General features: G+C 40.0%; 1 protein-coding gene across 4 annotated transcripts in view; it reads left to right on the forward strand.

The window, feature by feature from the left end:
* RANBP17 (RAN binding protein 17) overlaps nucleotides 1–26,902 on the forward strand; it is a 270,646-nt gene that overhangs the window by 9,514 nt on the left and 234,230 nt on the right. For 2 of the 4 annotated variants that reach the window (XM_066273253.1, XM_066273255.1), the window contains exons 3-11: nucleotides 2,915–3,005; nucleotides 5,613–5,779; nucleotides 10,228–10,293; nucleotides 14,666–14,770; nucleotides 15,987–16,152; nucleotides 18,790–18,863; nucleotides 23,033–23,152; nucleotides 25,347–25,493; nucleotides 26,075–26,247. In XM_066273253.1, coding sequence (XP_066129350.1) covers nucleotides 2,915–3,005; nucleotides 5,613–5,779; nucleotides 10,228–10,293; nucleotides 14,666–14,770; nucleotides 15,987–16,152; nucleotides 18,790–18,863; nucleotides 23,033–23,152; nucleotides 25,347–25,493; nucleotides 26,075–26,247 — 1,109 coding nt within the window. The remainder of the gene's footprint in view (nucleotides 1–2,914; nucleotides 3,006–5,612; nucleotides 5,780–10,227; nucleotides 10,294–14,665; nucleotides 14,771–15,986; nucleotides 16,153–18,789; nucleotides 18,864–23,032; nucleotides 23,153–25,346; nucleotides 25,494–26,074; nucleotides 26,248–26,902) is intronic. The other 2 variants (XM_066273254.1, XM_066273256.1) reach the window with 2 other exon arrangements.

The following is a 26,902-nucleotide window of genomic DNA, read 5'->3' on the forward strand; positions in this document are numbered from 1 at the left end:
GGTGGTTCCGAGGACTGCTGACTACCTGTTGCCTGCCTCCCTTCTAGAGATTCATAGCCGTTCAGTCAGCAGTTATTTAGCAAACTTAACTGTAAAACCAGATGCTGCAGTACCTGCTTGCTTTGTGACTGCATTAGAGTAACTCCTAGACGAGCTGGGGAGGCACAGGTGTGTAAGTGAAGACTCTGAAATAGTATAATAAGAGACCAGATGGACCCTGGAGCAGGGGTCAGCAAATTTTTTCTGTCAAGTGAAAAACTAAATATTTTTTCTGTCAAGTGAAAAACTCTCTTTCTGAGCCAAGAGACAAAATTAAGGATATTTTATAAGTATGTCTATAAGAAAAGAGAAAACAAATTTCTACAGTTTTACTGATGAAACTTAACATATAATAATTGTGACTTGGCTGATTGGCTCAGTGGCAGAGCATCGGCCCAGCGTGTGGAAGTCTCGGATTCGATTCCCAGTCAGGACCCACAGGAGAAGCGACTTCTGCTTCTCAACCCTTCCCTCCTCCCTGCCTTTCTCTCTCTCTCTCTCCCCCTCCCTCTCCCTCCCTCTCTCCCCCACCCCTTCCCTTCCCTCCCATAGCCATGGCTCCAGTGGTTCCAGCAATTTGGCCTGGGTGCTGAGGAAGGCTCCATGGCGTCACCTCAGGCACTGAAATAGGTCAGTTGCCAAGCAACGGAGCAGTGAACCCACCCAGATGGGCAGAGCATAGCCATGTAGGGGGTGTGCTGGGTGGATCCCAGTCAGGGTGCATGTGGGAGTCTGTCTCTCTGCCTCCCTGCCTCCTGCCTCTCAATTAAAAAAAAAAAAAAGATACAATAATTGAATACATTTTTTAAATACAGATATAGTGATGAAAAGAATGGAATTATTCTTTTTGGGATAACATTTTGCTTCACTGGTGTTCAACATTAGTATTTCCTATCAACATTGATTGGAAATGTTCATATGTTAATACCTGATCTAAAATGCGATTTTACATATTTCATTTTTGAGAATGTCTTTTCACACAGGTAAGTTCTGCCAAATATTGATATCAACTTTATTTTTTATTTTATTTTTTCATTTTTCTGAAGCTGGAAACAGGGAGAGACAGTCAGACAGACTCCCACATGCGCCCGACCGGGATCCACCCGGCACGCACACCAGGGGGCAAAGCTCTGCTCACCAGGGGGCGATGCTCTGCCCATCCTGGGCGTCGCCATGTTGCAACCAGAGCCACTCTAGCACCTGAGGCAGAGGCCACAGAGCCATCCCCAGCGCCCCGGGCCATCTTTTGCTCCAATGGGGCCTTGCTGCGGGAGGGGAAGAGAGAGACAGAGAGGAAAGCGCGGTGGAGGGGTGGAGAAACAAATGGGCGCTTCTCCTGTGTGCCCTGGCCGGGAATCGAACCCGGGTCCTCCGCACGCTAGGCCGACGCTCTACCGCTGAGCCAACCGGCCAGGGCCTGATATCAACTTTTAATTAAGCATATTTATCACTTAGAAGGCATTTATAGAATTCCGTTAAAACTTGTCTTGATAGTTGCCCTTTAGAATGTGAATACATTGCTAATTCGTCACTTCCAATTGAAGGTCCTCAGTTGCTCAGTTTAATGGATTTCAAAATAGGAAAATTTCAGCCCTTGATGCAAGGACTGAAAAACACTGTTGGAACTGTGGTTTGAGCTCAGAAAATGCACTCATGGATAGAGAAATTGCTACTTGTTTTAACTTTTGATGGTGTGGAAGTTTTCAAAGCAGCTTGGTATGACTTGTGATTCAAACAAGGTCAGTTGTTATTGAAGTGACTTGACTGCATTGTAAGTTTTGTAAAGTACTAAGCACTGTTTGCCTTTCAGGCAGTGTATAACTAGGTTGAATTCATGAGGAGACATCTAGTTTGCAGCAAAAGCTCATTTCCAAAGCCATTTAGTGTTCAGCGAGAGTGGCTTAGAATGGTTATTCTCATTCAGAAAAATTTCAGTCTTGGCCCAAGTTAAAAAAAAAAATTGTAATGAAACTTTTGACCACAGCTGAGTTGTTGGACTAACTGTGTGGTGGGGACAGCCAGGATTTTCAGCTTCTGTTTGTGATGGAAGTTTACAGCGGTGAAGACAAGTTCATAAAAGGGAATTGAAGTTCACAGTTAACACAGCTGATTCATTAATACTGGTGATAGGTTCCGATGTTTACTATAGAGTATCTTCTGATGATGAATACAGTGGCTAACCAGAGGCTTCAGATGGTTACATTTTTACAAGCAGCCCTTCTCTGCTTTATATCATTTTACTACACTCCTGGCACATCTTAGCGAAGGCTACTTTAGGTTGTACAGAACTAGTGTTTTCTCAGCTTCTCTAAGAATATTCTGGCCTCTAGTTCCCCAGGCTCTGTATAGAGGTGAATTCTTTAGTCCCTTCCAGCTTAGCCTTGATGTCTGGAATTAACAGTAAGCACTGGTAACACTGTGGGTAGCGTGTGTCACATGTCGGCCCAGAAAGAACTAAGGAGAACCTCGTACCGTTTGCCATGTTTGAAACCTGCTTTTGGCGTTGCTCAGACGTCTTCAACTGTTGGAGCGTTGTTCCTCCCGAAAGGCCAGTGGTCTGAAGTTCATTTTCTTTGCATGTATCTCTTTGGCTGCTGCAGTACAGTAATGCTGGTTTAACTAACTCTCCGTTGGTAAGGGGCTTTTCTTGCTCAGCTAACAGATGAGCCCCTTTGAAACCTAGCTTTGGTTGTGGCCCTGTTTTCTCTTTCTGTGAAGAAGTTCTGTGATGAGATACTCTGTTTTAAATTATATACCTTTTCTGTTTGTTCCATGTGAAAATTCTGACCATTGTTTGGGGAAAGTTCCTGCTGTAGTTGTGATTCCTCTCACGTCATTTGTGCTGATGATAAATAAAACGTGCTGTTCTCTCCAGACATCCTACGCTCAGCTCCTTGCCGCGACCTGCCTTTCAAAACTCGTCAGCCGCGTCAGTCCTCTGCCAGTCGAACAGCGGGTAGATATTAGTAAGTGGTTTCCAATGCTTTTTATCAAATTGTATTTAAGAAATATTTTTCCATTTGTTTGTTTGTTTATTTATTTATTTATTTACTTGAGAGAGATAAGGTCTAACAGGAAGGAAGAGAGATGAGAAACATCAATTCTTTGTTTGCAATATCTTAGTTGTTCATTGACTGCTTTCTCATGTGTGCCTTGACCGGGGGGCTACAGCAGACCGAGTAACCCCTTGCTCAGACCAGTGACCTTTGGGCTCAAGCCAGCAACCATGGAGTCATGTCTATGATCCTATGCTTAGCCAGTGACCCCTGCTCAAGCTGCTGGGGTGAGCCTGCACTGAAGCTGGCGACCTTGGGCTTTCAAACCAGGGTCCTCAGCATCCCAGGCCGTCGTTCCGTTCACTACGCCACTGCCTGATCAGACTAAAAAATATATTTTCTTTTAAATATGCTAAGCTGTTAAAAGACGTGCAAGTTATTTGATTCTGTCATTTTTAAAAGAAGAGTGGTCAAGCCTCCTTCACCCATCTAGTGATGAACAATGATGTTTTACACCACAATGTGTCATTAAAAAGCATTTTCTTAAATTAATAATGAACAGTAACTAACATTTTATGTTGTATACTATTTAATAAGATGGGCACTATCTCATTTTGTCCACCAAACTATAAGGTGGACCCTGTTGTTACCCTCTTTTATAAAATGAGGGAGGAAATGAGATTTGCTAGGCTGTGTAATGCATCCAAGATCTCACAGCTGGGCAAAACTAGAACTGATTTATACCCACTCAGTCTGTGTGGGGTCCATGCTCTCAGCCTTGTTTTAACTTCATATACAACTGAGTATGAATAGGGAAAAAGTCAATTCCTCGGTATTTCTCAGGATGCTATAACACAATTATTTGGGATGTATATAAAATCAAAAGCAGATTTCTACTTTTTAGGAAGATATTGTGTGTGTGTGTATGAATAGTACTTGAAATGTGATATAGTTGGAAACTGATTCCATAAAGTAGCAATGTATTTTTTAGAAGTAATGTATTTTAACGTGTGTGTGTGAACTTGTTTTTATATGTACAAAGTGCTAATAATTGAGATATGAAATTTTAAAAAATCTTTTTTCATATTAGAAATAGGTTGTTGATTCATTTCTGCTTTCTGGGTTCAAGGTTCGCATGCTTCATATTTATGTATCAGAAAAAACGTGTGATGGATCATTAGGCTAAATTTTTTAATGGTCAGATCACACAATAACATGCTGTTTGCCTCATACATTTGACTAATATTTTATCTTCAGAGTCATAGACACCACAGGAAACCTAGAGCAGGATTTATCCATGCACTCGTGGACTTGTGAGCATAGGAAAGCGAAAGAAAAATTTACAGTTTTAAAATAAGAGTTTAAACACTATAAACCTAAGTCATAAAACATTGTTTTTATTTGACTTAATTTTACACATACGTACACACATAAACACACATCTATAACCTCTCTCATTATCAGTATCCTGCACCAGGGTGGTGCATTGATTACAGTTAATGAACCTACATTGACATGTCATTATTACCCAAGGCCCATAGTGTTCATTTCAGTGTTGTGTATTCTGTGGGTTGGGAAAATGTATAACAACGTATCCCCATCATAACATTATACAGCATAGTTCACTGCCCTGGAAGGCATGTGTTCTGCCTACTCTGTCCTTCCTCCCTCTTAATCCCTGGGAAACCACTGATCTTCTTACTGTTTCCATGATTTCCCCTTTTCCAGGTGTCAGATAGTTGGAATTATGCACTGCATCGCCTATTTAGCTTGGCTTCTTTTACTTACTGATATGCATTTTTTTTTTTTTTTTTTTTTTTTTTAGCACTGAGTGATAGGCTATTTTCTAGACATAGCATAGTTGATCCATTCACCTACTGAAGAACACCTTGATTGCTTCCAAATTTTGGCAATTATGAGTAAAGCTGCAATTAAGCAGGTTTTTATGTGGGCATAAGTTTTCTCCTTGGGTAGAAATACCAAGGAGAGAGAGTGCTGGGTTGTATGGTAGGAATATATTTAGATTTGGAAGAAATGACCAAAGTGTCTTCCAATGTAGTTATACCATTTTGCATTCTCAGCAGCAGTGAACGAGAGTTCCAGTTGCTCCACATCATTGTCAACACTTGATGTTGTCTGTGTTTTGCATTTTGACCATTTTAATAGGTGGGTGGTAGTATCTTCAGTTGTTTTAATATGCAGTTCCCTAAAGACATGTGATGTACATCTTTTCTCGCGCTTATTTGCCATCTATATATTTTCTTTGATAAAGTTTTTGTGTATGGCCTGGTTCACTTGGTATGTTTGGAGTTTTCGGTATTCACTTAGCAGTTTTTTCTCTGTAAGAAATCACACAAAACCAAAGTGACATTTGCATTATACTGAAATTATCCTCTAATACAGCAATTAGATCAGAACAGATTTGCTTTTTCATAATAAGTCTCATAGTAGAACTGTCAGTGTAAGGAAGTACGTATCTTAAAAGGAATGCCATCACCACCTGGTGTTTTTTTTTTTTCATGTGATTTACCGAATATTTCTGAAACGGCCGGATAATCACAGAATATTTTCTTACAGGAAACTACATTCTTAATTATGTGGCATCACAACCCAGCCTGGCTCCCTTTGTTATCCAAGCCCTAATTCAAGTCATTGCTAAAATTACTAAATTAGGGTGGTTTGAAGTTCAGAAAGACCAGTTTGTCTTCAGAGAAGTTATTGCTGATGTGAAGAAGTTTCTTCAGGTAAAAATGCATTGTCATTATTAGAACATCATTTTTTGGTTTAAAAACTGCTTTTTTTTAAAGCTGTATGGTTTATATTGTGGCTACCAGTACCGTATTAATTATGATTTATTATTAATCATTTGGATCCTTTATTTTTTATTGCCAGTAAACAAAGACCTTACCATTATATAACTTCTAAGGAGAAGAATGCAAATTAGGTTTTCTAATTTCAAAAGTATGTCGGTCATTATTAACCTGCATACCTACGAACTGCACATACAATGTTTTTGTGTATTGCTCGTTACATCTCTGTGAAGTGGATTTCATTTTGTAAACGGGAAAACAGGCATGGAAAAGTTAAGTAATTTGCATAAGGCTGCAGAGTGAGCTAGTAATGCACAGCACTAGCGTTTCAACAAGTGTGAATTTTTACATATACATTGTGCCACACTGACTGTTAGTTTCCGAGAAAGTTTTCACGGTAAATGATTAAAGCTTCGGGAAACCCAGTTCTGCGATTTCCTGTCCCTGTGGGCCTCTTAGGATGACCCTCGTGCTCTGCTCACTGTGATTCAGCTACTTGAAGATATATCATATATGTATTTTTTCATACAGACATAGGGTTCACTTGCAAGGAAAGTTCTTGAGCTAGTGCTCTGCTGAAGAAGCCATGATTGGTGCCAATTCTGGATGACAAACTGGCAGTTTGGATTAATTCAGAGATGGCTCAGTATCTGTTTATTGGCAATTAGGGGCAATTTGGACTTTCTCAGATTTTATTTCTTATACAGTAACTTTTAAATTTAATCTCTGTATAAGATATAACTCTATCACAGAGTGCAATGCTAGAAACCTCAGAAAATGAAAAAACAAGGCGATGCTGCTACTTTTTTATTCTTATTCTTAAGACCATGGGTAACAAATACAGCAGGCCCCCAAATAATGTCATTTTGTTATAATGTTGTTGAGATGCCATAGGAACTTAATTCTTATTATATCAATGGATGTTATGGGAAAAGTAGTTTCTCTGTAAGTCATTTCACTTAGAAGTAGCACAACCTGTCCAACATTAAGTGTGGACTCACTATATTTAATTATCTAAAACTTCATGAGGCCCTGGCCAGTTGGCTCAGTAGTGGAGTGTCAGCCTGGCATGTGGAAGTTCCTGGTTTGATTCCTGGTCAGGGTACACAGAAGTGACCATCAGCTTCTCCACCCCTCACCCCTCCACCTCTAGTCTCCTCTTTCAGCCGTGACTCAAATGGTTTGAGCAGTTCAGCCCCAGGTGCTGAGGATGCTCAGTTGCTGAGGAACAGAGCAACAGCCCCAGATGGGCAGAGCATCAGAGGGTTTGCCAGGTGAATCCCAGTCAGGCGCATGTGGGAGTCTTTCACTGCCTCTCACCTCTCACTTAATAAAACAAACAAACAACAACTTCAGGAAGTGTGTTTTTAGCTCTGGGGCAGAGAGAAAGAGTTGATTCAGAGACAGTTGAGTTTCTCACTTTGGAGTGGTACTTGTAATTTTGGCTAACACAGTAGCCCCCCTCTCTTGTCATTGACTAAGATTGCACACAGCTCATCATGAATCATAAGCATGAACAAAAATAGGCTTTGACGTTCTTTTTTTTTTTAAAAAAAAGTCAAGACTGAAGCTCAGTGGGATGAAATCATTCTCGTTGGCCCACGTCTTCCTGCTCCCTTTTTAGTGGCTGGTGAGTTGAGCTTCATTTGGGCTTCAATGTGCTTTTGTCAGTTTTGGGAGCTCAGAAGAAACAGAAAATGTTTCATCTGCAAAGTTTATTGTAGTATCTCAAAAAGAGAGCACTTGCTTTTTTGGTAGGTGACTTAACCTAACCTTGGTTCATGAGAAAGACAATTGACTTTAATGTTTTAGTACTTTAAAGTAGTAATCCTATAAGGTTCCTTTGGGTATTAGCAGCTGCTGTGAATTTTGTACTAAAAAGTATTTTAACTTTGTTAAATCTTTAATAGCCTGAAGTTTTGTACATCACCCTCCTCCATTCTCGCAGCCTGTTGCTGCCACACTCCAAACATTTCTGTGCCTCCTGTCCACACACAGAGCCAGATCTGTTGTCTAGGGCAGTGCTATTCAAATTGCTGGTCCATCCCAAAGTAAGGAGTTATGGCAGAATGCAAATCAGCCTGGTGCTTATTTCATCAGAAACACTTGCTGTGAAAAAAATGCCAGCCTATTGAAACGATGTACATAGTGACTTCGCTATTTTATATTTGGGTGCAAACTTTTTATCTTGTCATGGACCGGTCCCAAACCGGGTATTCTCAGAGTAGAATTGAGTTTGCAGCCCACCAGCAGCTGGTCGGGGGACCACACTTTGAGGAACGTCAGCCTGGTGTACACAGAGGGTGGATGTTCAGTATAGCAGTGGTCCCCAACCCCTGGAGTGCGGACCAGTATCGGTCCGTGGGCCATTTGGTACTGGTCCACAGAGAAAGAATAAATAACTTATATTATTTTCATTTTGTTTATATTTAAGTCTGAACGATGTTTTATTTTTAAAAAATGACCAGATTCCCTCTGTTACATCCGTCTAAGACTCACTCTTGACACTTGTCTCAGTCACGTGATACATTTTCTGTCCCACCCTAAAGGCCGGTCCGTGAAAATATTTTCTAACATTAAACCGGTCCCAAAAAAGATTGGGGACCACTGCAGTATAGGACATCTGTAGCTCAGTGCAGCAGTTCAGTGTCTTAAATAATTAAAATGCAAACATTAGGGCACATTTCTCTTGTTTATATTTTTATCCTGAGATAATTAGAAATTAATTACACTGAGTGGCCCAGTGTTAGGAGTTCTGTAATAGGGAATGACCATCTATAAAGTTACAACTGGAAAAGTATATCATCTATGTTATATCTTTTTCTGATCACACAGTAATCGGATGCTACATTTATTTCACACTTCCAGTCTGAGTTTGCAGCAGGATAATTTGTTAGCAATGTGCACATAAATCTGGATTTTGATTTAAAGAAGTTTTTGATATTACATTGGAAACTGATTAAATTAACATTACAGAGGCTATGATACTATAGCATTTTTAATTTTTTTTTCTGAAGTGAGAAGTGGAGAGGCAGAGAGACCTCCTGCATGTGCCCGACCGGGATCCACCCGGCATGCCCACCAGGGGCAATGCTCTGCCCGGCTGGGGCATTACTTTGTTGCAACCAGAGCCATTCTAGTGCTTGAGGCGGAGGCCATGGAGCCATCCTCAGCACCCGGACCAACTTTGCTCCAATGGAGCCTTGGCTGCGGGGGGGGGGGGGGGGAGAAAGACAAAGAGGAAGGAGAGGGGGAAGGGTGGAGATGCAGATGGGCACTTCTCCTGTGTGTCCTGGCTGCGAATCGAACCCGGGACTTCCACACGCAGGGCCGACGCTCTACCACTGAGCCAACTGGCCAGGGCCTATAGCAGTGGTAGTCAAACTAGTCCCTACCGCCCACTAGTGGGTGTTCCAGCTTTCATGATAGGCAGTAGCGGAGCAACCAAAGTATAAATAAAAAGATAGATTTAACTATAGTAAGTTGTTTTATAAAGATTTATTCTGCCAAACTTAGCAAAAATCCGACATAAAGTACTTGGTAAGTAATTATTATTATATGCTTTCACTTGCTGTAACTCTGCTTTATAAATTTTATAAAGTAAAGTTACTTCCCTACTCTATAAATCACCATTATTGTGGAACCGGTGGGCGGTTAGAAAATTTTACTACTAACAGAGATACAAAAGTGGGCGGTAGGTATAAAAAGGTTGACTACCCCTGGCCTATAGCATATTGATAGTCATGTATTTACCCCAGTGCACTGGGCTCTTTAGATGCCTTCATTATAGATACATAATAATTACATAAATGCACATATTAAATAATATTAAAAGGGACTAAGTGATCTTTTCTGATATTAGATCAAGGGATGTAAATTAGTTCCTGAGCTATCTATTAATTATTTATTGAACGCAGCTATCTCAGTAGCCCTCAAGCAAACTTACAGAGCTAAAAAGCATTTTTTGTTCCTTCTTATTCATGGTCTTATGAAAAGTATTCAACCAAACTCTTGCATTTTGAGGTTTAGTTTATTATAAGTCCTAGGAACCAAAAGTACTTTGTAGCATATCACCTGGTTCTAGGATTGGTGAGCTTTTATCTGACTCAACTGTGTCTACCTAAATTTATCCTTCAAAAAAGGAAGTTGACATTCTTTTTATTTTTGGACCTTATAGTGGTTTTACTACATATTTTAATAAATGTTAGATGATTCAGTATTTAATTACTTGTAAATATACTGCTCACAAAAATTAGGGGATATTTCAAAATGAATATGAAGTGATAAAATGTCCCCTAATTTTTGTGAACAGTATGTTACCTAGTTTTCACAGTAAGAACCAATCACATGTCTCTGATTAAACTTGGTGGTTTTCTCCGAAGGGTACCGTGGAACACTGCATAGTAGGAGTAATAATCCTTTCAGAATTGACTCAAGAAATGAACCTGGTAAGCCTTTCTATCTAATAATGACATGAAGTTTGCTAAGTAATGCTGTTTCTTTGATATAAAATCATCTTTATGTGACATAAAACTCTGAATATTCAAGTATTTTTCTTTCTTTTTTTTTTGTCTATTGGTGGGATAATAAGGAACACTTTCATTGTTATTGAAAATCATGTCAATGGTAGAAAGTACCACAAAGAGCAGAGAATTAGACATGGTCCTTGATCCATGGCAAATGGAGAATTGTCCTTTTGTGTTCTGTAGATATAGTAATATACTAACCATAAGAAATAAATTATATGCAATAGAGAAACAAACCTTTATTTGCTTACAAGTAGAAGAGAAGTGGTTTGGAGAATTGATTGTCAACAATGGGCACCCAGCAGGACTCATCAAAGAACAGGCCTTGGCACGACGCCACTTGCTAGTGTGGATTGTCACCCTGTACAAGGGGAGTTTGCAGAAGCTACGCCTCCCCCAACAGTGCCTTTATGAGCTCAGCAGCTGAGCACATTGTCACCTGCTCCTGTTCACTTTGTACTTAACATGGTTCTAAACAGAACAAAAGCAGAAATGTGCTTCCATATGGAATGTTATAATAAAGGGGAATGAAGTGTTTTTATAAGAAAATTGTCATCATGAGTGGTCTGTATGTGTGTGTCTGTACAGACACACATATATACACATACATTATATACATGCATGTATTTACACACACACACATGTAGGGAGAGCTTGCCTGGACCACTTCCCAACTCCCTTGGGAGAGACAACATAGATTCTGTGTGTAAAATGAAAAAAAGTCATCCAGAATAACTAATTCTATTTGTGTCCACTCAGGAATTAGAAAACATTTCTAGATTTACTGAAAAGGTTTCTAAAATTCAAAATGACTTCATTTGCCACAGCCAGCCGTCTCCCCGGAGTGTGTAGAGATGCCTTGCCTTGTGGCTGCGTGTATGTCCAGGACTAGCAGTAGCAGCGCCCGGAACAGAGCCTCTATGCTCGCCTTGTGGCTGCGTGTATGTCCAGGACTAGCAGTAGCAGCGCCCGGAACAGAGCCTCTATGCTCGCCTTGTGGCTGCGTGTATGTCCAGGACTAGCAGTAGCAGCGCCCGGAACAGAGCCTCTATGCTCGCCTTGTGGCTGCGTGTATGTCCAGGACTAGCAGTAGCAGCGCCCGGAACAGAGCCTCTATGTTGGCAGGGTCGTGGTGACAAAGACTTGGGCTAATCGTAGTAGACTGTAAATATGTCTAAAGAACAGTAGCTTTCTTTTTAAAAAAGACACATATTTAGAAATAATTTTAGTATGAATAGTTTATCTCATAAAAGTGAATAGCACCACAACCCATGTATCCATTAGCTAGCATACATCACTGTCAATTTTGCTAATCTTAAAACTAGCATTTAAAAAAAAAAACCATCTTCTACTTCATAGCATAATAGGAATACAGACAACCCTGATAGTAAGGGTTTTCTGTGCATATATTGTTACTAAGATAAGACGGGGTAATTTGGAGACCTAATAAAAGTGTGATTCAGAGAGCAACCAAGTTGGTTGTTCGTTTTTTAATGAAATTTATTTATTTACTTATTATGTCCTGGTGTCCTATTTTATGTGATAAGTTGTAATTTATTACTGACATACTTTGATGCTCAACTTTTCCCCTGATTTGGCCAGCAGGAACCCTTTCAAGCTAGCTTCTATGTCCATTTGACATTTACTTACCATTCTTTGAACATTTTCTTACTTTCTGGTACAAAATATTCTAGGCTTATCTTGTACAGAACCAAGTGCCTTGTGAAAAAAGCTTCAGGGTCAGAATTGTGATTTTGGCTTTGTATGGTGAAAAAAAGTATGGCTTCTGGACATATGTCACTCAGCCTGTTTTTGTGACATTTATAATTTCAGCTGGAATTTTTTTAGCATTTCTGAACCAGGAAATAGGAAGATCTATAATGCATGCTAGAAATCAAATATTACAGTTAACAAATGTGAGTCAGGTAAATTCATTTAGTGTCAGTAACAGGATGTATCTTTTAAGAGAAAGATCTAAATTTCCCAAAAATTAAAGAGTGTTGACGTGGCCCTGGCCGGTTGGCTCAGCAGTAGAGTGTCGGCCTGGCGTGTGGAAGTCCTAGGTTTGATTCCTGGTCAGGGCACATAGGAGAAGTGACCATCTGCTTCTCTGCCCCTCCCCACTCCCATCTCTCTCTCTCTTTCTCTCTCTCTCTCTCTCTCTCTCTTCCCCTCCCACAGCCAGGGCTTGAATGGTTTGAGCAAAGTTGACATGGGCTCTGAGAATGGCTCCGTGGCTTCTGCCTCAGGTGCTAAAATGGCACGGTTGCCAAGCAGTGGAGCTGCTGTCCAGCTGGGCAGAGCATCACCTGGTAGGGGCTTGCCGGGTGGATCCCATTTGGGGCACATTCCCAAGTCTGTCCCTGCCAACCCCACCTTTCACTTAATTGAAGAAAAAAAAAAAAGAATGTTAATGTTATCCTGCTTAGTATTTAGAAGCAAAGTCTACTATTCTTGGAGTATATTCAATATACTGTGATCCAGAAGTAAAATGTCCTTTACTTATAAGATAGAAGTATATAAGTATGTGTAGTACAGAGTTGATCCACAATTTCTCTTCTCAGAAGATTAGATGTCTTAATGAGTAACCCAAGTAAAATAAGCATGTAGGCCTTGAGGAAAACTCTGAAATAAGACCTGGATTTGTATTTTAGCTCTGTTGCTTACTACTTTGTACATACTTCCTAATGTCTTTAAGCTAATATATTACTTTCTTTAAATTGAGAGTGACACTTTCCGTAGAATTATTAAGTAATCTACTAGCACACAGCCTGGTATTTACATAAAAGTGCTAAATAAACCCAAGGTTCTTGTCCGTGTTATAGATGTATATAACATCTCTATACAACTATATAATGAGAGGTTGGTCTGAGATATTGTGGTTATAAGCTTTAATTTATGTAAAAAGAGGTTATTATATTTCATAGGTTTGGAGGATTCAGTGAAATGTGTGAAGAATGTTTTATAATTTACTATTGGAATGCTCTACCAGGGGTCCCCAAACTTTTTACACAGGGGGCCAGTTCACTGTTCCTCAGACCATTGGAGGGCCGCCACATACAGTGCTCCTCTCACTGACCATCAGTGAAAGAGGTGCCCCTTCCAGAAGTGCGGCGGGGGGCCGGATAAATGGCCTCAAGGGGCCGCATGCGGCCCATGGGCCATAGTTTGGGGACACCTGCTCTATGCTATAATCAATTAAGGAGAAAATTTTTAAATCTGTATATTGAGGGCGGTATTCTCAGATTCACAGACGGAAGTTTGATTTTAAGAAGGGAGGAATGCCGGAAATGCTAATTCAGATCTTATGTATTGGATGCAGATTTCCCTAACTATTTTCCGTAATCACTCTGACCTTCTGTTATGTCTCATGTTTCTTTAAGTAAGCAGCATTTAAGTATAGCCTAAGTTTTATGATGCAGTTTAGGAAATGTCAGATAATCAATTTTGAGCTCACTACTTTTTCCAAATCTACAAACAATTGCAAGGAAAATGGTTTATTCTTCTAAATCACAAAGGTAATGTGGTAGCCTGCGATGTTATTGTTCAGACTTCAGCTTTGTTTGCTGTGTCCTATGAAAAATGGTATTAATATATACCATACATATTTTAGAGGTTCAAGAACTAGTCTTAGTAAATTTATTCTTAAAAATTATTTATCAGTAATAAACTAGTCAGAGGAAATGTACTATTGCTTCTGTAATAAATCAGGTTTCTGATTATTTATACTTTCTGCCTTGTGTTCTTTTTAGAATAACAAGGATGTGTGAAACCAATGGCAGACATGTCTGGTGTATATAGAAGTATCACTTTTATGTAGAAGAATTTTTATATAACTTTCAGTTTGCTGATTTACAGGAAGTTAGAATTTGAAGATTACCTTTAGAGATTTGTCTTTTTAATGGTAGAGCCTGAGAACAGAGAGATTGTTACTTGTTTAATTTGACATATGGTGCATAACTCAGGAGTTGATAATCTTAGTATCTATTATTTTATAATGTGTGTTTATATTGCCTCTGAAAGGGTAGCCAAGTCTGGTTTTTAATTTTGGGATCAGTATGGTTTATAGAAAAAGGACTGAGTTAAAGCAGTTCGGAAACGTGGGTTCTAACCGTGGTTCTACCATAGACTTCTTCAGTAACAGCCCTGAAGCAAGTCACTTATCCCAGTAGATTTAGAAGTTCTTTTAGCTCTGTACGTCATGATTCTTAAATTATATTTAATTTCTCTTACTTAGTGAGTTTGGCTTGCTGTTTTGTAAGTCCGGTTAAAGAATCCGTCTTGCTCTTCTTAGGTTGATTATTCTAGACCTTCGGCAAAACACAGGAGAGCAGCCACCTCGTTCCGCGACACTTCTCTCAGAGACATTTTGGTGCTGGCCTGCTCTCTTCTCAAAGAGGTAAGTTACTTAATTCAATATCTGAGTTAGAACACCTAGGACATTTTACATTTCAAAAGAATTTCAAGTTCCCCCTCCTTTTCTGCCTTTTGAAGAGTTGTTGTGGACAATCTTAAATTAGATTTACACTAGTCTGTAAGAGGTTCCAAAAAATTCACTTTTACCTACTAGGAATATAATAAGGTAAAATCCAAAGGCAACTGAGTAGCTCATCTTTGGGTGATGACATCATCGTCTTCCTGCTTTAGGCTATTTATTGCAGAAGCTCATCGAGACTTAGTTTTTTTACTGCCCTGCCGCAATTATAATGGTGTCTAGGTGGACAGCGAAATGACAGTAGGTTTTCCTAATTAGTTGGTGTAGTACAGCATTTCCCGAAGTATATATGTTACACTAATCACCATTCTCCACTTACTTCAGTCCTGTAGTACAGTAACATAACTCCCACACGAGGTCAGGCTGAAAGACCCTGCTATTTTTATATTTTTTATGTTAGTTTAGAAAATGTTGACATATAGGAAAGAAGATGGAAGAGTATAAAGAAACTCTTTGGACCCATCAATCAGTTGGTAATAACAACTCATGACCCATCTTGTTTAATCTTTATATCCCTCACCTAACTACTCTATTTCTGTGTGTTCTTCTCAAAGCAGGATCCCAAACTTCAAATCGTTTCCTCCACCAATATTTTATAATGTAGCTCTAGGAGATAGAATCTCTCCCAGTTGTGTCAGAGTGGCCGTTTGTGGGAGACAGGGCAGCATTGTTCCCCAGGAGCTTGTCACTGCCTCCCCCATGCAGCTGGCTCTGGGACCCGCTGGCTCAATGGGCTCATTTATGCGTGAAGTTCTCTCACTGCGTCTTGAAGATTATATTTCAGCTTGTTCCAGCAAGGCTTTGAAGGAATCCTGTACATTTATACATTTGTGCTGTATAAAGTCTTTGTTCTAAATTTACCTCTTAAAACTTTAGAAGGTGACCTACAATTTACAGTCAAGAGTAAAATATTTTATTTCCGGTTTATAAAATCAAGGATGAAAATAGTCTAGTATAGATTTTTTATAGTGATTTTACACTTTTTTCTAATATCTACAACATAACTTGGCGAACTCTTTTTTTGCTATTTTTAATTTGGCATTAAAGAATTACTTAATTAGTGAAAATCTGTGTATTGATGTACTTTATAAAGTTTCATTTGACTTGGAACTTTTTTCAGATGTTGGCCAAACCTTTAAATCTTCAGGATCAAGATCAACAAAATCTGGTGATGCAGGTCTTGAAACTGGTTCTCAACTGCCTGACCTTCGACTTCATCGGCAGCTCAGCAGACGACTCTGCCGATGACCTCTGCACGGTGCAGATCCCAACGACCTGGAGAGCAAGTGAGCACAAGCGCAGTGTGCGCGTCGGTGCGCGCGAAGGCACAGCATTAAGCAGTGTGCTTGGTTGTGTGTGTGCGGTTGGTTACCTGTAGTTTTTGCTAGGTAGTCATCAACTTCAAAGGGATTTGCAATCCAAGCTAGCTGCTCATAAGGCAGTATTGAAATGTTTTCCCCAATTCGCATCACAGTGACTCCCGTGTCTTGATTTTGGAGGAAAGAAAAGACCACTCTAGGCTTAGGAAAATAGGTTTGGGGGTGAAAATGAAGAGTTCTGTTTTGAAACTTCCAGATAAACAGATGGCAGAGGCTACAAGAGGACAATAGGTATCAACATGTTTTTCAAAGGTCTAGAGAGGAAGGGAAGAGTAACTGACTTAGCAGGGCCGAATTGCAACTTACTTTCTTGCAGAGAGGGATCCCAGAAAAGCAAGCATATCAGTCCTCCCACTCCCAGAAGGAGGTGCACTAGGAGGTTCCTGAAGTCAGGCTGACATAGTCAGGTGCGAGCAGAGTGGGGCTGACCGGGCTCCGTACAGAGTTCTGCACCAACTCTGCCACCGGTGCAGCGAGGGGGCGGCCTCTTCCCTCTGCTTCCCAAGACCAGGGCTTTTTACCCTCGGGAAATTCAACTGGAGAGGTTCCACATTCAGGGATATCAGCAGTAGCAGAGAAACACTATAAATTTTGTGAAAACCAATATGGAAATTAAGACTAAAATAATTAAACGGGATTCCTAGCTTGACTATGACTATGAATACACGGACCAGTGGATCTAATACAAATTGCAGACTAAATGCACGTGCGTGTGCACACACACACGTACTTGTATAACTGGGAAATCTGAATAAGACTAGTGGAGTTTCAATGTAGTTTCCTGATCGTGGTACCGTACTATAGTCTTCTGAGGATTTACCATTGGGGGAGCTGGGGAATGGGTACACAGAGTTGGTCTCTACAATTTCTTGCAATTGCATATGAATCTGTGAGTATCTCAAAAAGTGTTTTCAAATGAGAGAGAATTAGTAGAAACAGAGACAAAGTGAAGAATAGAAGTGAACTTTAAAATATAATTATCTCCAGAGAGATAAAGAGGTGGTGCATCCCTAAAACAAGAAAGGATGTTATTTTTAAAGGGGACGTTCAGAGAATGTTCCAAATATAGAAGAGGTTAGCAGAGTAAAACATTTCACTGAAAGAGTGGACGGATAAGGCTAAGGAGATGTCCGAGGAAGTAGAACAGAAAAAAGAAGAGGTCTGCTAAGAAGTGAGAATACAAGGGTAGCATGAAATTAGGAAGTCGGCGTCTGACTGTTAGGAGTTGGAGGAAGAGGACAGGAAAAGCAGAAGGAAATTCACAAATATTAAAAAATGCTGATAGCACCAAGGCATACATTGTCAGATTGAAGGGTCCCATCAAAATGAACAGAAAAAAATACACAAAGCTTCATAATCATGACATTTCAGCATAATGGGAATAAAGAGAAGATCCTAAAACCTACCAGAAAAAAACAAGTACAAAGAATTGGGTCAAGAGTGCTGTTAAACTTCTCAACAGCAGCCCTGGAAGCTAGAACACAGTGGAGTGTGTTCTCAGACTTTTGAGGAAAGTTATTTTCAACCTAGACTGAGATTATCGAGTATGAGAGAGAATAAAGACATCATCAGGCTTGCAAGTTTTCCTTAAGGTTATCCCTTACGTACTTAGGAAGCTCCTTGTTATACAAACCAAAGTGGAAGACAGGGGTTCGGGAAAAGGGAGCCTCAACCCAAGATGACAGTGTACAGGCATGAAAAGGAGGTGATTATATAACAGCTTTAGGAACAACCGTCCAAGTCGAAGCCTCTGGGAGGTAGGGGTGGGAACATGGAAACATGGGTTATCTGATGTTACTGATCACATGGAAAATGAAGAACATTTTGCAAATCGGAGCATTTGTAAAGAACTAGTGACAGAGAGATAGACAACTAAGCACAGAAAAGGTGCTATGATTAAATCCAGAGTGTTGAAATGTGATATAATGGTAGTGTGCTCCTATATATATATAGTAATAATAGATCTAAACACTAGAATTGATTTAATTCTAAGTTGGTATATCAGTGGTTGGATTTTTAAGCGGATGGATTGTGGAGAGAGGGGTAGAGTGAGTGATTAGACAGCGAACGCCTCATCTACTGTAACAAACTCATTTGATGGTCTAAAGTAAAATGAGTAAAGAAATAGTATATATACATAGCACGCTATTTAGAAATATGCATGTAAATAGAGCTATGAGTTGGAAGGTGATTGAAGTGGGGTAGGGTACAGCTGTTTTGTATTAATGTACTTTTTAGTTACTTTTTGACACTATCTGAAGTTTTAGATGTTTATATTACTTTAATACAAATGAAAATATCAAAACAGTTCTCCCAGTAAGAACTGGAGATGCTACAGAGAAATAAGGAACATCTTAGCTAATTAATTTCCATCTCTGTATCATTTCCTCTTTCAAAAGAGAATAAGTAGGAATTAAAAAGGAATTAAGCCTAGCCGGAAAGAGTGGCCACATGCAGAGGGAGCTCTCGGTTGTATGATAAAGTCTTACTATGTTAAGATTAGTCATTGAAAGTAATGGTGTTAGGAAATAATTTTTTTTCTAGTTTTCCTGGAACCAGAAACATTGGAGCTTTTCTTCAATTTGTATCATTCACTCCCACCGCTGCTATCTCAGTTAGTAAGTAAGAATTATTTATAATTTTATTAGAACGTACCTGTGATTTTTAAGGCTGTTATAGATTTACTTTGAAAAACCTATTTATACTTGATTGGGTTTACCTCTCACAGGAAATCCTTACATTTCTGGGATTTGTACTGCATAAGCAGTTTGTCAGATTCTGGTTGTAGTCAACAGTGCCCCCCGTTTCATGGGTGAGCCCAGAGCAGTTATTGCAGACACAGCTCCTGCCCAGAGCCGAGACAGCCTGTCAGCATCTCAGTGGATCTTTGTTCCTACTCGGTCCCCTTGCCGCCTCTGGGCCTCAGTGCAGTAGTTGGCCGTCCTGTCTGTTCCCTCCCCCCCTAAGTCTTTCTCAGCCCTGTCCATCTCCGTGTCTTCCCCGTGCCAGGTGGTCCCCATCTGATCTCTCTGAATGAGAAAGAGTGTGCTCACTTGATTTTGTGCTCATCACTCTAGTTACGAAATGTAGAAAAGAAAGGCTCTTAGCATGAGTAACTTTTGGCAGAACTTGCTTTCTTTAAAAACAAAGAGACTTTTAGCAGAACTTCCTTTTCCTAGGAGACTCCTTGCCCCTGGCTTTGAGACTGGTTTCCTAGGTTGTGGCCTTGGGCTGGTTCTGCAGGGTTGCAGGTGTCCCCAGACTGTTTCTCCCTTAATTAGCCCTATAGATAAGCATCATCAATGTGCTTGTTTCACTGCTTTGTCTTCCTGCTAGGCTCCCCTCCTCCCGTACCCCAGTCAGTGTGTAATTTTGTCTTTAAAGCTGACTTCAGACTGTGTTCGGGGCAGCGTGGTTTAAATGACTTATTAGGTCTCTGTGCAGTCGCCAGCTTTAAAATAAAGACTCCTTAATTGTGTGGCAAATGTCTGTTTCTCACTGTTCCGATACACCAGTTAATGTTTTTAATCCAGTTCTATTATGAGATTAAAAAATTCTTGAAACTCTGGTTCCATAGAACTTTGAGACTATGAGCCCCATCTTTGTGGAGTCTAAATCAGAAACCAGACAAGGTTGAAAAAAAAGAGCAGATCAAGTTGTCAGTTTACTATCTCAGCTTGTAGGAGTAAAGTTGGGAAATTCAAATAGAGCCATTTCTTGAAAAAGGTATTCCAGCTTTAAAGTGCATGTCAGAGGGATGTTTGTTCAGATATGTTATTGCCGAGAAGGGTGGAACAGACTCACAAAAATCCTCCTCTTACAAAAAAACAACATACATACTCTTGAAGCCAGGATTTCTTTTTTTGTATTTTTTTGAAGTGAGAAGCAGGGAGGCAGAGAGACAGACTCCCTCATGCGCCCGACCGGGATCCACTCGGCATGCCCACCAGGGGGCGATGCTCTGCCCATCTGGGGTGTTGCTCCGCTGCAACTGGAGCCATTCTAGCGCCTGAGGCTGAGGCCATGGAGCCATCCTCAGCGCCCAGGCCAACTTTGCTCCAATGGAGCCTTGGCTGCAGGAGGGGAAGAGAGAGATAGAGAGAAAGGAGAAGGGGAAGGGTGGAGAAACAGATGGGTGCCTTTCCTGTGTGTCCTGGCTGGGAATCAAACCCGGGAATTCCACACGCCAGGCCAACACTCTACCACTGAGTGTTCACCCAACCAGCCAGGGCGAAGCCAGGATTTTAAGATGGTGGTTTTTAAACTGGGTTTCACGGGGCACTCCTGTTTCTAGGTGATGCCACAGAGCAGCCTTTTGCCTTTTACTCAGAAGAGACTTGTTTTGAGTTGCTTAAAAACCATGGTTTCATGTATAATTATGTTTGGAATAAAACAAATAAGTTACTGGTACTTTAAAAATAGAGTGGACTATAACTGCTTTAAGAGAAAGGAGCAATTTGGGGGCATACCCTAACATGGTGCTTATGTCACTTGATCCTCCAAGTGGCCCTGCAGGGTGTTACTAGTCTCTGTATGTAAATAAGGAAATAAACCAGCGGTGACTGTGACCAGGGCCACAAACTAAATACTGGAGCTGAGATTCAAACCTACTGTTTCTGGGCCCCACACACTGAATACTTTTAACATACTAGTGGTTCCCAAACTTCCTACACATCAGTATTGTCTATTTTTGTTTGTTTCTTAAAAGTAAGGATGATGGCGTACCGGAGAACATCTGCACACGTCATCCTCTGATTTCTTTTCTTATTCTCATCCTTGCTAAGAGAGAGGCATTTTGTGTGAAATTGAAATATTTAAATATTGACAGCAAATTCTACTATTTTATTATTATTATTTTTTTGTATTTTTCTGAAGTTGGAAACGGGGAGGCAGTCAGACAGACTCCCGCATGCGCGGACCGGGATCCACCCGGCATGCCCACCAGGGGGCGATGCTCTGCCCATCTGGGGCGTCGCTCTGCCGCAATCAGAGCCATTCTAGCACCTGAGGCAGAGGCCACAGAGCCATCCCCAGTGCCCGGGCAAACTTTTGCTCCAGTGGAGCCTTGGCTGCGGGAGGGGAAGAGAGAGACAGAGGAAGGAGGGGGGAGGGGTGGAGAAGCAGATAGGCACTTCTCCTGTGTGCCCTGGCTGGGAATTGAACCCGGGACTCCTGCACGCCAGGCTGATGCTCTGCCACTGAGCTAACTGGACAGGGCCTCTACTATTTTAAAATACCAGTCCAGCAAACATTATATGGACCAAAACAAAACAAATATGGGCCAGCTTGGAATACTAGTTACCGATTTGAGGCGTCTCATTTAATGATCCAACAGACTTCAGTGGGCACCAGCTGTGGAGTTAAGAACCCAGGTAGTGAAATTGTCTGGGAAGTGTTAACTTTTGAAGGTAACTAGGTCACAGACACTCGCTAGGACTTTTTATAGGAGTCTTCCAGCAGCGTTTTCCAAGTTGTTCCTCAAGGTATTAATAAGTATTCTATCCTCAAACGAATTTGGGACATGCTCGATTAGGTAGAGCTACAGGAGTCTTCCCCAACCTCTAGCCCCGCTTGCAGGGTACCGTGGTGCAGAATGTGCAGTATTGCCCAAACATACCGTATTTCCCAGGAATAAGGTGCACCGTTTCCTGAAAAATTTGGGGTCTAAAAACTGGGTGCATCTTATACAGTGATTGTGGCATTTCAAATGCCATAGATGGAACTGAGGCCGAGGCAATGTATGAAGACGGTGATTAATCATCAGACACCAATGAGGACAAGCTAATGGATGGGAGGTTTTTTTTGTTATTGTTGTTTTTTAATTTTTTTTTTATTTTTTGGTACCGGGAGTGGGGTGGATGGGAGTTTTGACAGTGATGAGGAGTTGTATGAATTTTTTTTTTTTTTTTTTTTTTGCATTTTTCTGAAGCTGGAAACAGGGAGAGACAGTCAGACAGACTCCCGCATGCGCCCGACCGGGATCCACCCGGCACGCCCACCGTGGGGCGATGCTCTGCCCACCAGGGGCAATGCTCTGCCCATCCTGGGGGTCGCCATGTTGCGACCAGAGCCACTCTAACGCCTGGGGCAGAGGCCACAGAGCCATCCCCAGCGCCCGGGCCATCTTTGCTCCAATGGAGCCTTGGCTGCGGGAGGGGAAGAGAGAGACAGAGAGGAAAGCGCGGCGGAGGGGTGGAGAAGCAAATGGGCGCTTCTCCTGTGTGCCCTGGCCGGGAATCGAACCTGGGTCCTCCGCACGCTAGGCCGACGCTCTACCGCTGAGCCAACCGGCCAGGGCTGTATGAATTTTATGATGAATAAAACTTGAGTTTAGTAACTTCATGTAATAAATTATTTTTTCAAATTTCAGGCCCCAAAATTAAGGTATGTCTTATACGTGGGAGCATCTTATACATTGGGAAATACAGTATTCCGCTACAAAACCATATTTTCTTTTTGGTAGAACACCTGGTTCATGGGTCACAAAGGAACTGGTCATCAGAGATGATGGAAAGCCTTTTGAGTGTGTATGAAAGCCTTCTGAGTGCATACTTAATATATGAAAGACTATTAGAGGAGAATACCCACCAGCAGAAATGTTCACGGTGGGGTTGCAGGGTAGTGGGCGGTGGTGGTAATTTCTAGGTTCAGTTTTCAATTCATTACTTTTGGATTCTCTAATTCTTTTTTAATCACAGAAATTAAAGAATATGTTATGTGAAGGCTGTTTCTAACACATAGCCACAGTTACTTTTAAAATTGAAATGCCTTTTGTTCCCTTTCTTAGGCGCTGTCATGTTTGGTTCAGTTCGCTTCCACGAGGAGGTCCTTGTTTAGCAGTCCTGAGCGTGCCAAGTACCTTGGTAATTTAATTAAGGGAGTAAGAAGGATACTTGAAAACCCTCAGGTATTTATGAAGAAATGTAATTAATACTTAAGTGTATAGAAGTGCAGTTTTTCTGCTGATGGTGTATAATAAACTCATTATTGTGATTCCAGAAGAAAATATGAAGTATCACATTTATCTTCTTTATATCTCATTCCTGGTAGAAATGAGCACTTTTCCCAACAGACTTCTGTGTTCTTCCTCCTGTATTGTCTGCATTCTTTTGGTGAACAGAGGGCATATATCCTTATGCTTCTACTTTTCACTATTGTACTATGTTTCTTTGTTAGCACTTCTTAAATTACTGAAGCATTAATTCAGAGTTAGAGCCAGAGGACTTCATGTAAATCTGGATGTTAATATCTAAATGAGTGGCTTTTACCCGGGTTCGATTCCCGGCCAGGGCACACAGGAGAAGCGCCCATTTGCTTCTCCACCCCTCCGCCGCGCTTTCCTCCCTGTCTCTCTCTTCCTCTCCCGCAGCCAAGGCTCCATTGGAGCAAAGAAGGCCCGGGCGCTGGGGATGGCTCTGTGGCCTCTGCCTCAGGCGCTAGAGTGGCTCTGGTCGCAACATGGCAACGCCCAGGATGGGCAGAGCATCGCCCCCTGGTGGGCAGAGCGTCACCCCTGGTGGGCGTGCCGGGTGGATCCCGGTCGGGCGCATGCGGGAGTCTGTCTGACTGTCTCTCCCTGTTTCCAGCTTCAGAAAAATGAAATAAATAAATAAATAAATAAATAAATAAATAAATGAGTGGCTTTAAATGATGAAATAATGTCTTTTTGCCCTCTTATGGACAAATAAGGGTCTATAGATCTTAAAATCTTTGTACACTAGCTGCAAAGCTTCAATAGCAATATTTCAGAGAATTGCAGAGTTGTTATTAATTAATGATTTTTCATGCCTCAATAAAATGTGTTTCACTTTTTATTTTGATTTGGGTTTAAAAGTTCAAATGATGATTTAAGGAGGTTTATATAAATCTGTTGGTTACTACTAATTTTTGAGGGGACATATAATATCTATACATAAAGAAAATGTGTTTATAAAGAGCAATTATTTTTGCAGGTTATTCTTAGGAGTATTTATATGTTGTGCATTATCTTTTCAATTTACCGTAACTGTAAAATTTTACATATTTTGCCTATAAATGGAATTTTACCAATATATTTTTTAAATTTCAGTTTTAATCATTATCAGCAATCAATATGTGGAGGGTAATATGCTAATATCAGCTAATTAGATAATTCTCTTAATTGATTTAACATCCAAATGTTGATGTTTTGTGGCTGTAAAAGTTGGTTTGAATATTAATCATTGTGGAATTATAACATATATTAAAAGACCTATGAGTACAAAATATCATTTTATAATTTGTCCTTAACAATTACACACTATTTCATATATTTTTTAGCTTATTTGAATAAAATTTCTTATAAACTCTTTTAGTATTAAACAAATACTTTTTGAATTCTGTCTTGTGCCAGCTACCGTGCGGAGTGTTCAAACTATAAAGATAATGACGCATGTGCGTCTTCAAGGAGCTTACAGATAATTGGGGACACCTTTTTTGGCCTTTCCTTTGAACCTGTCCTCCTCCAAAAGTTATTTTTATATCTTGAAGTACTTTTGTTAAACTCTGTACTCTACATTGCGATAATTTATTTGAATCACTCTTCATTTAGCAATACGAAGATGATTGAGGATATAATACCTATAGCTATTCAATAAAAACTTATTGAATTAAAAGAAATTTCTGTCACCTGTGTGTGCATGTACACTGTTTATCTAAAATTCAGGTGGCATTGCTCTTTTCCAGAGTTTCAGGAAGAGCCCATTCTTATTTTTTATCTTAAGTAGTTTTCAAGTTTGCCATTGACTTTTGTTTAAGCTGCAGTACACACACACACACACACACACACACACACTTTTTTGTCTAATATAATGGGTTCTTAAACCTTATAATTTAGCCATCATGGTGCAGTTTACTGCAAAGCCTCTACTTTGGATTCCTTATTATTAAGCATTGATGACCACATGAAATCGAACAGAAATGATGTTTTCTTTCACTGCTGCCCACCCAGTTGATACAAAATGCCACAAGTACTCCTGAGAGCTGGAGGACTGAACACAGTCCTATTGGAATTTTATTGATGGCCATTGGCTTGGTGTGGTTTTCAGTACTTTTAAAACCCTTTATTTGGTCCTGTATTTTAGGGTTTGTCTGATCCAGGTAATTATCATGAATTTTGTCGCTTTTTGGCTCGTTTGAAGACAAATTACCAGCTGGGAGAATTAGTTATGGTGAAGGAGTATCCTGAAGTTATCAGCTTGATTGCTAATTTTACCATTACTAGTCTACAGGTAAATAGAAATATATAATTCGTATTATACTCTGGATAGCTTTAAGACAATTTCTTGATAAGATTTGGAAGGGATTTGTTTTTCACATCTGTTAGAGTACTTTGCTGAAAATGTTCATCACAGGTTTTAGGTTAAGAAGTTCATTATAATATTTTTTTATAATAAAAATTTAGAAGCCATCTAAATATCTAATCATTGAAGAATGAATTGAGAAGCTGTAGTAAAATCTGTGTGAAGAAATAAAGTTTTTACAGATTGGTTTTGGGGAAATTTTTTTAAAGTTTGAGGGAAGGTTTTAAAACCCTATTTTCCACATGATATCAACTCTGGAAAACTGGAAAGATTAGGAGGAAGTGCACTAACATTTTAATAGTGATTATTCCTAGGTGGTAGAATAGTGAGAGGTCATTGGTTCCTTTATGCACTTTTGCATTTACAAAATTTGCTATGGTAAGTGTTCATTGGTTGCATAGTCAGAATGAAAGTTAATTTTAAAATCTGTGTTTAGTAATTTTGCCTTTGTAATTCCTATTTTAGGAAGATATGTCATTTTAAATAACGTTTTCTTTATTTTTTTGTAGCATTGGGAATTTGCTCCCAACAGTGTTCATTATTTATTAACTCTGTGGCAAAGGATGGTAGCATCAGTTCCTTTTGTGAAATCAACGGAACCCCACTTATTAGACACATATGCACCAGAAATCACGAAGGCCTTTATCACTTCCCGGTTGGAATCTGTCGCCATAGTTGTGAGGTATTGAAAACTAAATCTTTCTGTTGTATTTTCATCTTTTGCATCTTGAAATTTTTAAAAATTGAGCAATAATTTACCTGCTGTTAAATTCACCCTTTTTAATATACAGTTTTATGAGTTCTGATAAGTGCATATGGTTGTATAATTATCATCACAATGAAGGTATAGAATAGCTTCATCACCCTCCAGAAGTTCTTTTGGGTCCCTTTATAGTAGCCCTTTCCCCACCCTTAGCCACTGGCAATTACTGACCTGTTTTGTTTCTCTAGTGTTCTTTTCCAGATTGTTGTATAAATGAAATTTTATAGTTTATAGCCTTTTAGTCTGGCTTCTTAGCATAATGCATTTAAGATTCTTCCATGCTGTGTCAGTAATTGTTTCCTTTTCATTGCTGAATAATATTCTATTCTAATGATATATCACAATTTGTTTATCCATTCACCTGTGAATGGGACAGCGGTAAGCATTCCTGTACGGATTTTTGTGTGAACATTAGTTTTTATTTCTCTGGTAAATACCAAGCTGGGAGACTATGGAGTTTCATGGTAAGTGTATTTTTACTTTGTAAGAAACTGCCAGACTTTTTTTTTTTCATCAGTCATCAGTTTTTTATTGTGATACCTTAGTTGTTCACTGATTGCTTTCTCATATGTGC

Source organism: Saccopteryx bilineata, chromosome 4 (genome assembly GCF_036850765.1).
Source record: "Saccopteryx bilineata isolate mSacBil1 chromosome 4, mSacBil1_pri_phased_curated, whole genome shotgun sequence".
Classification (NCBI taxonomy): domain Eukaryota; kingdom Metazoa; phylum Chordata; class Mammalia; order Chiroptera; family Emballonuridae; genus Saccopteryx; species Saccopteryx bilineata.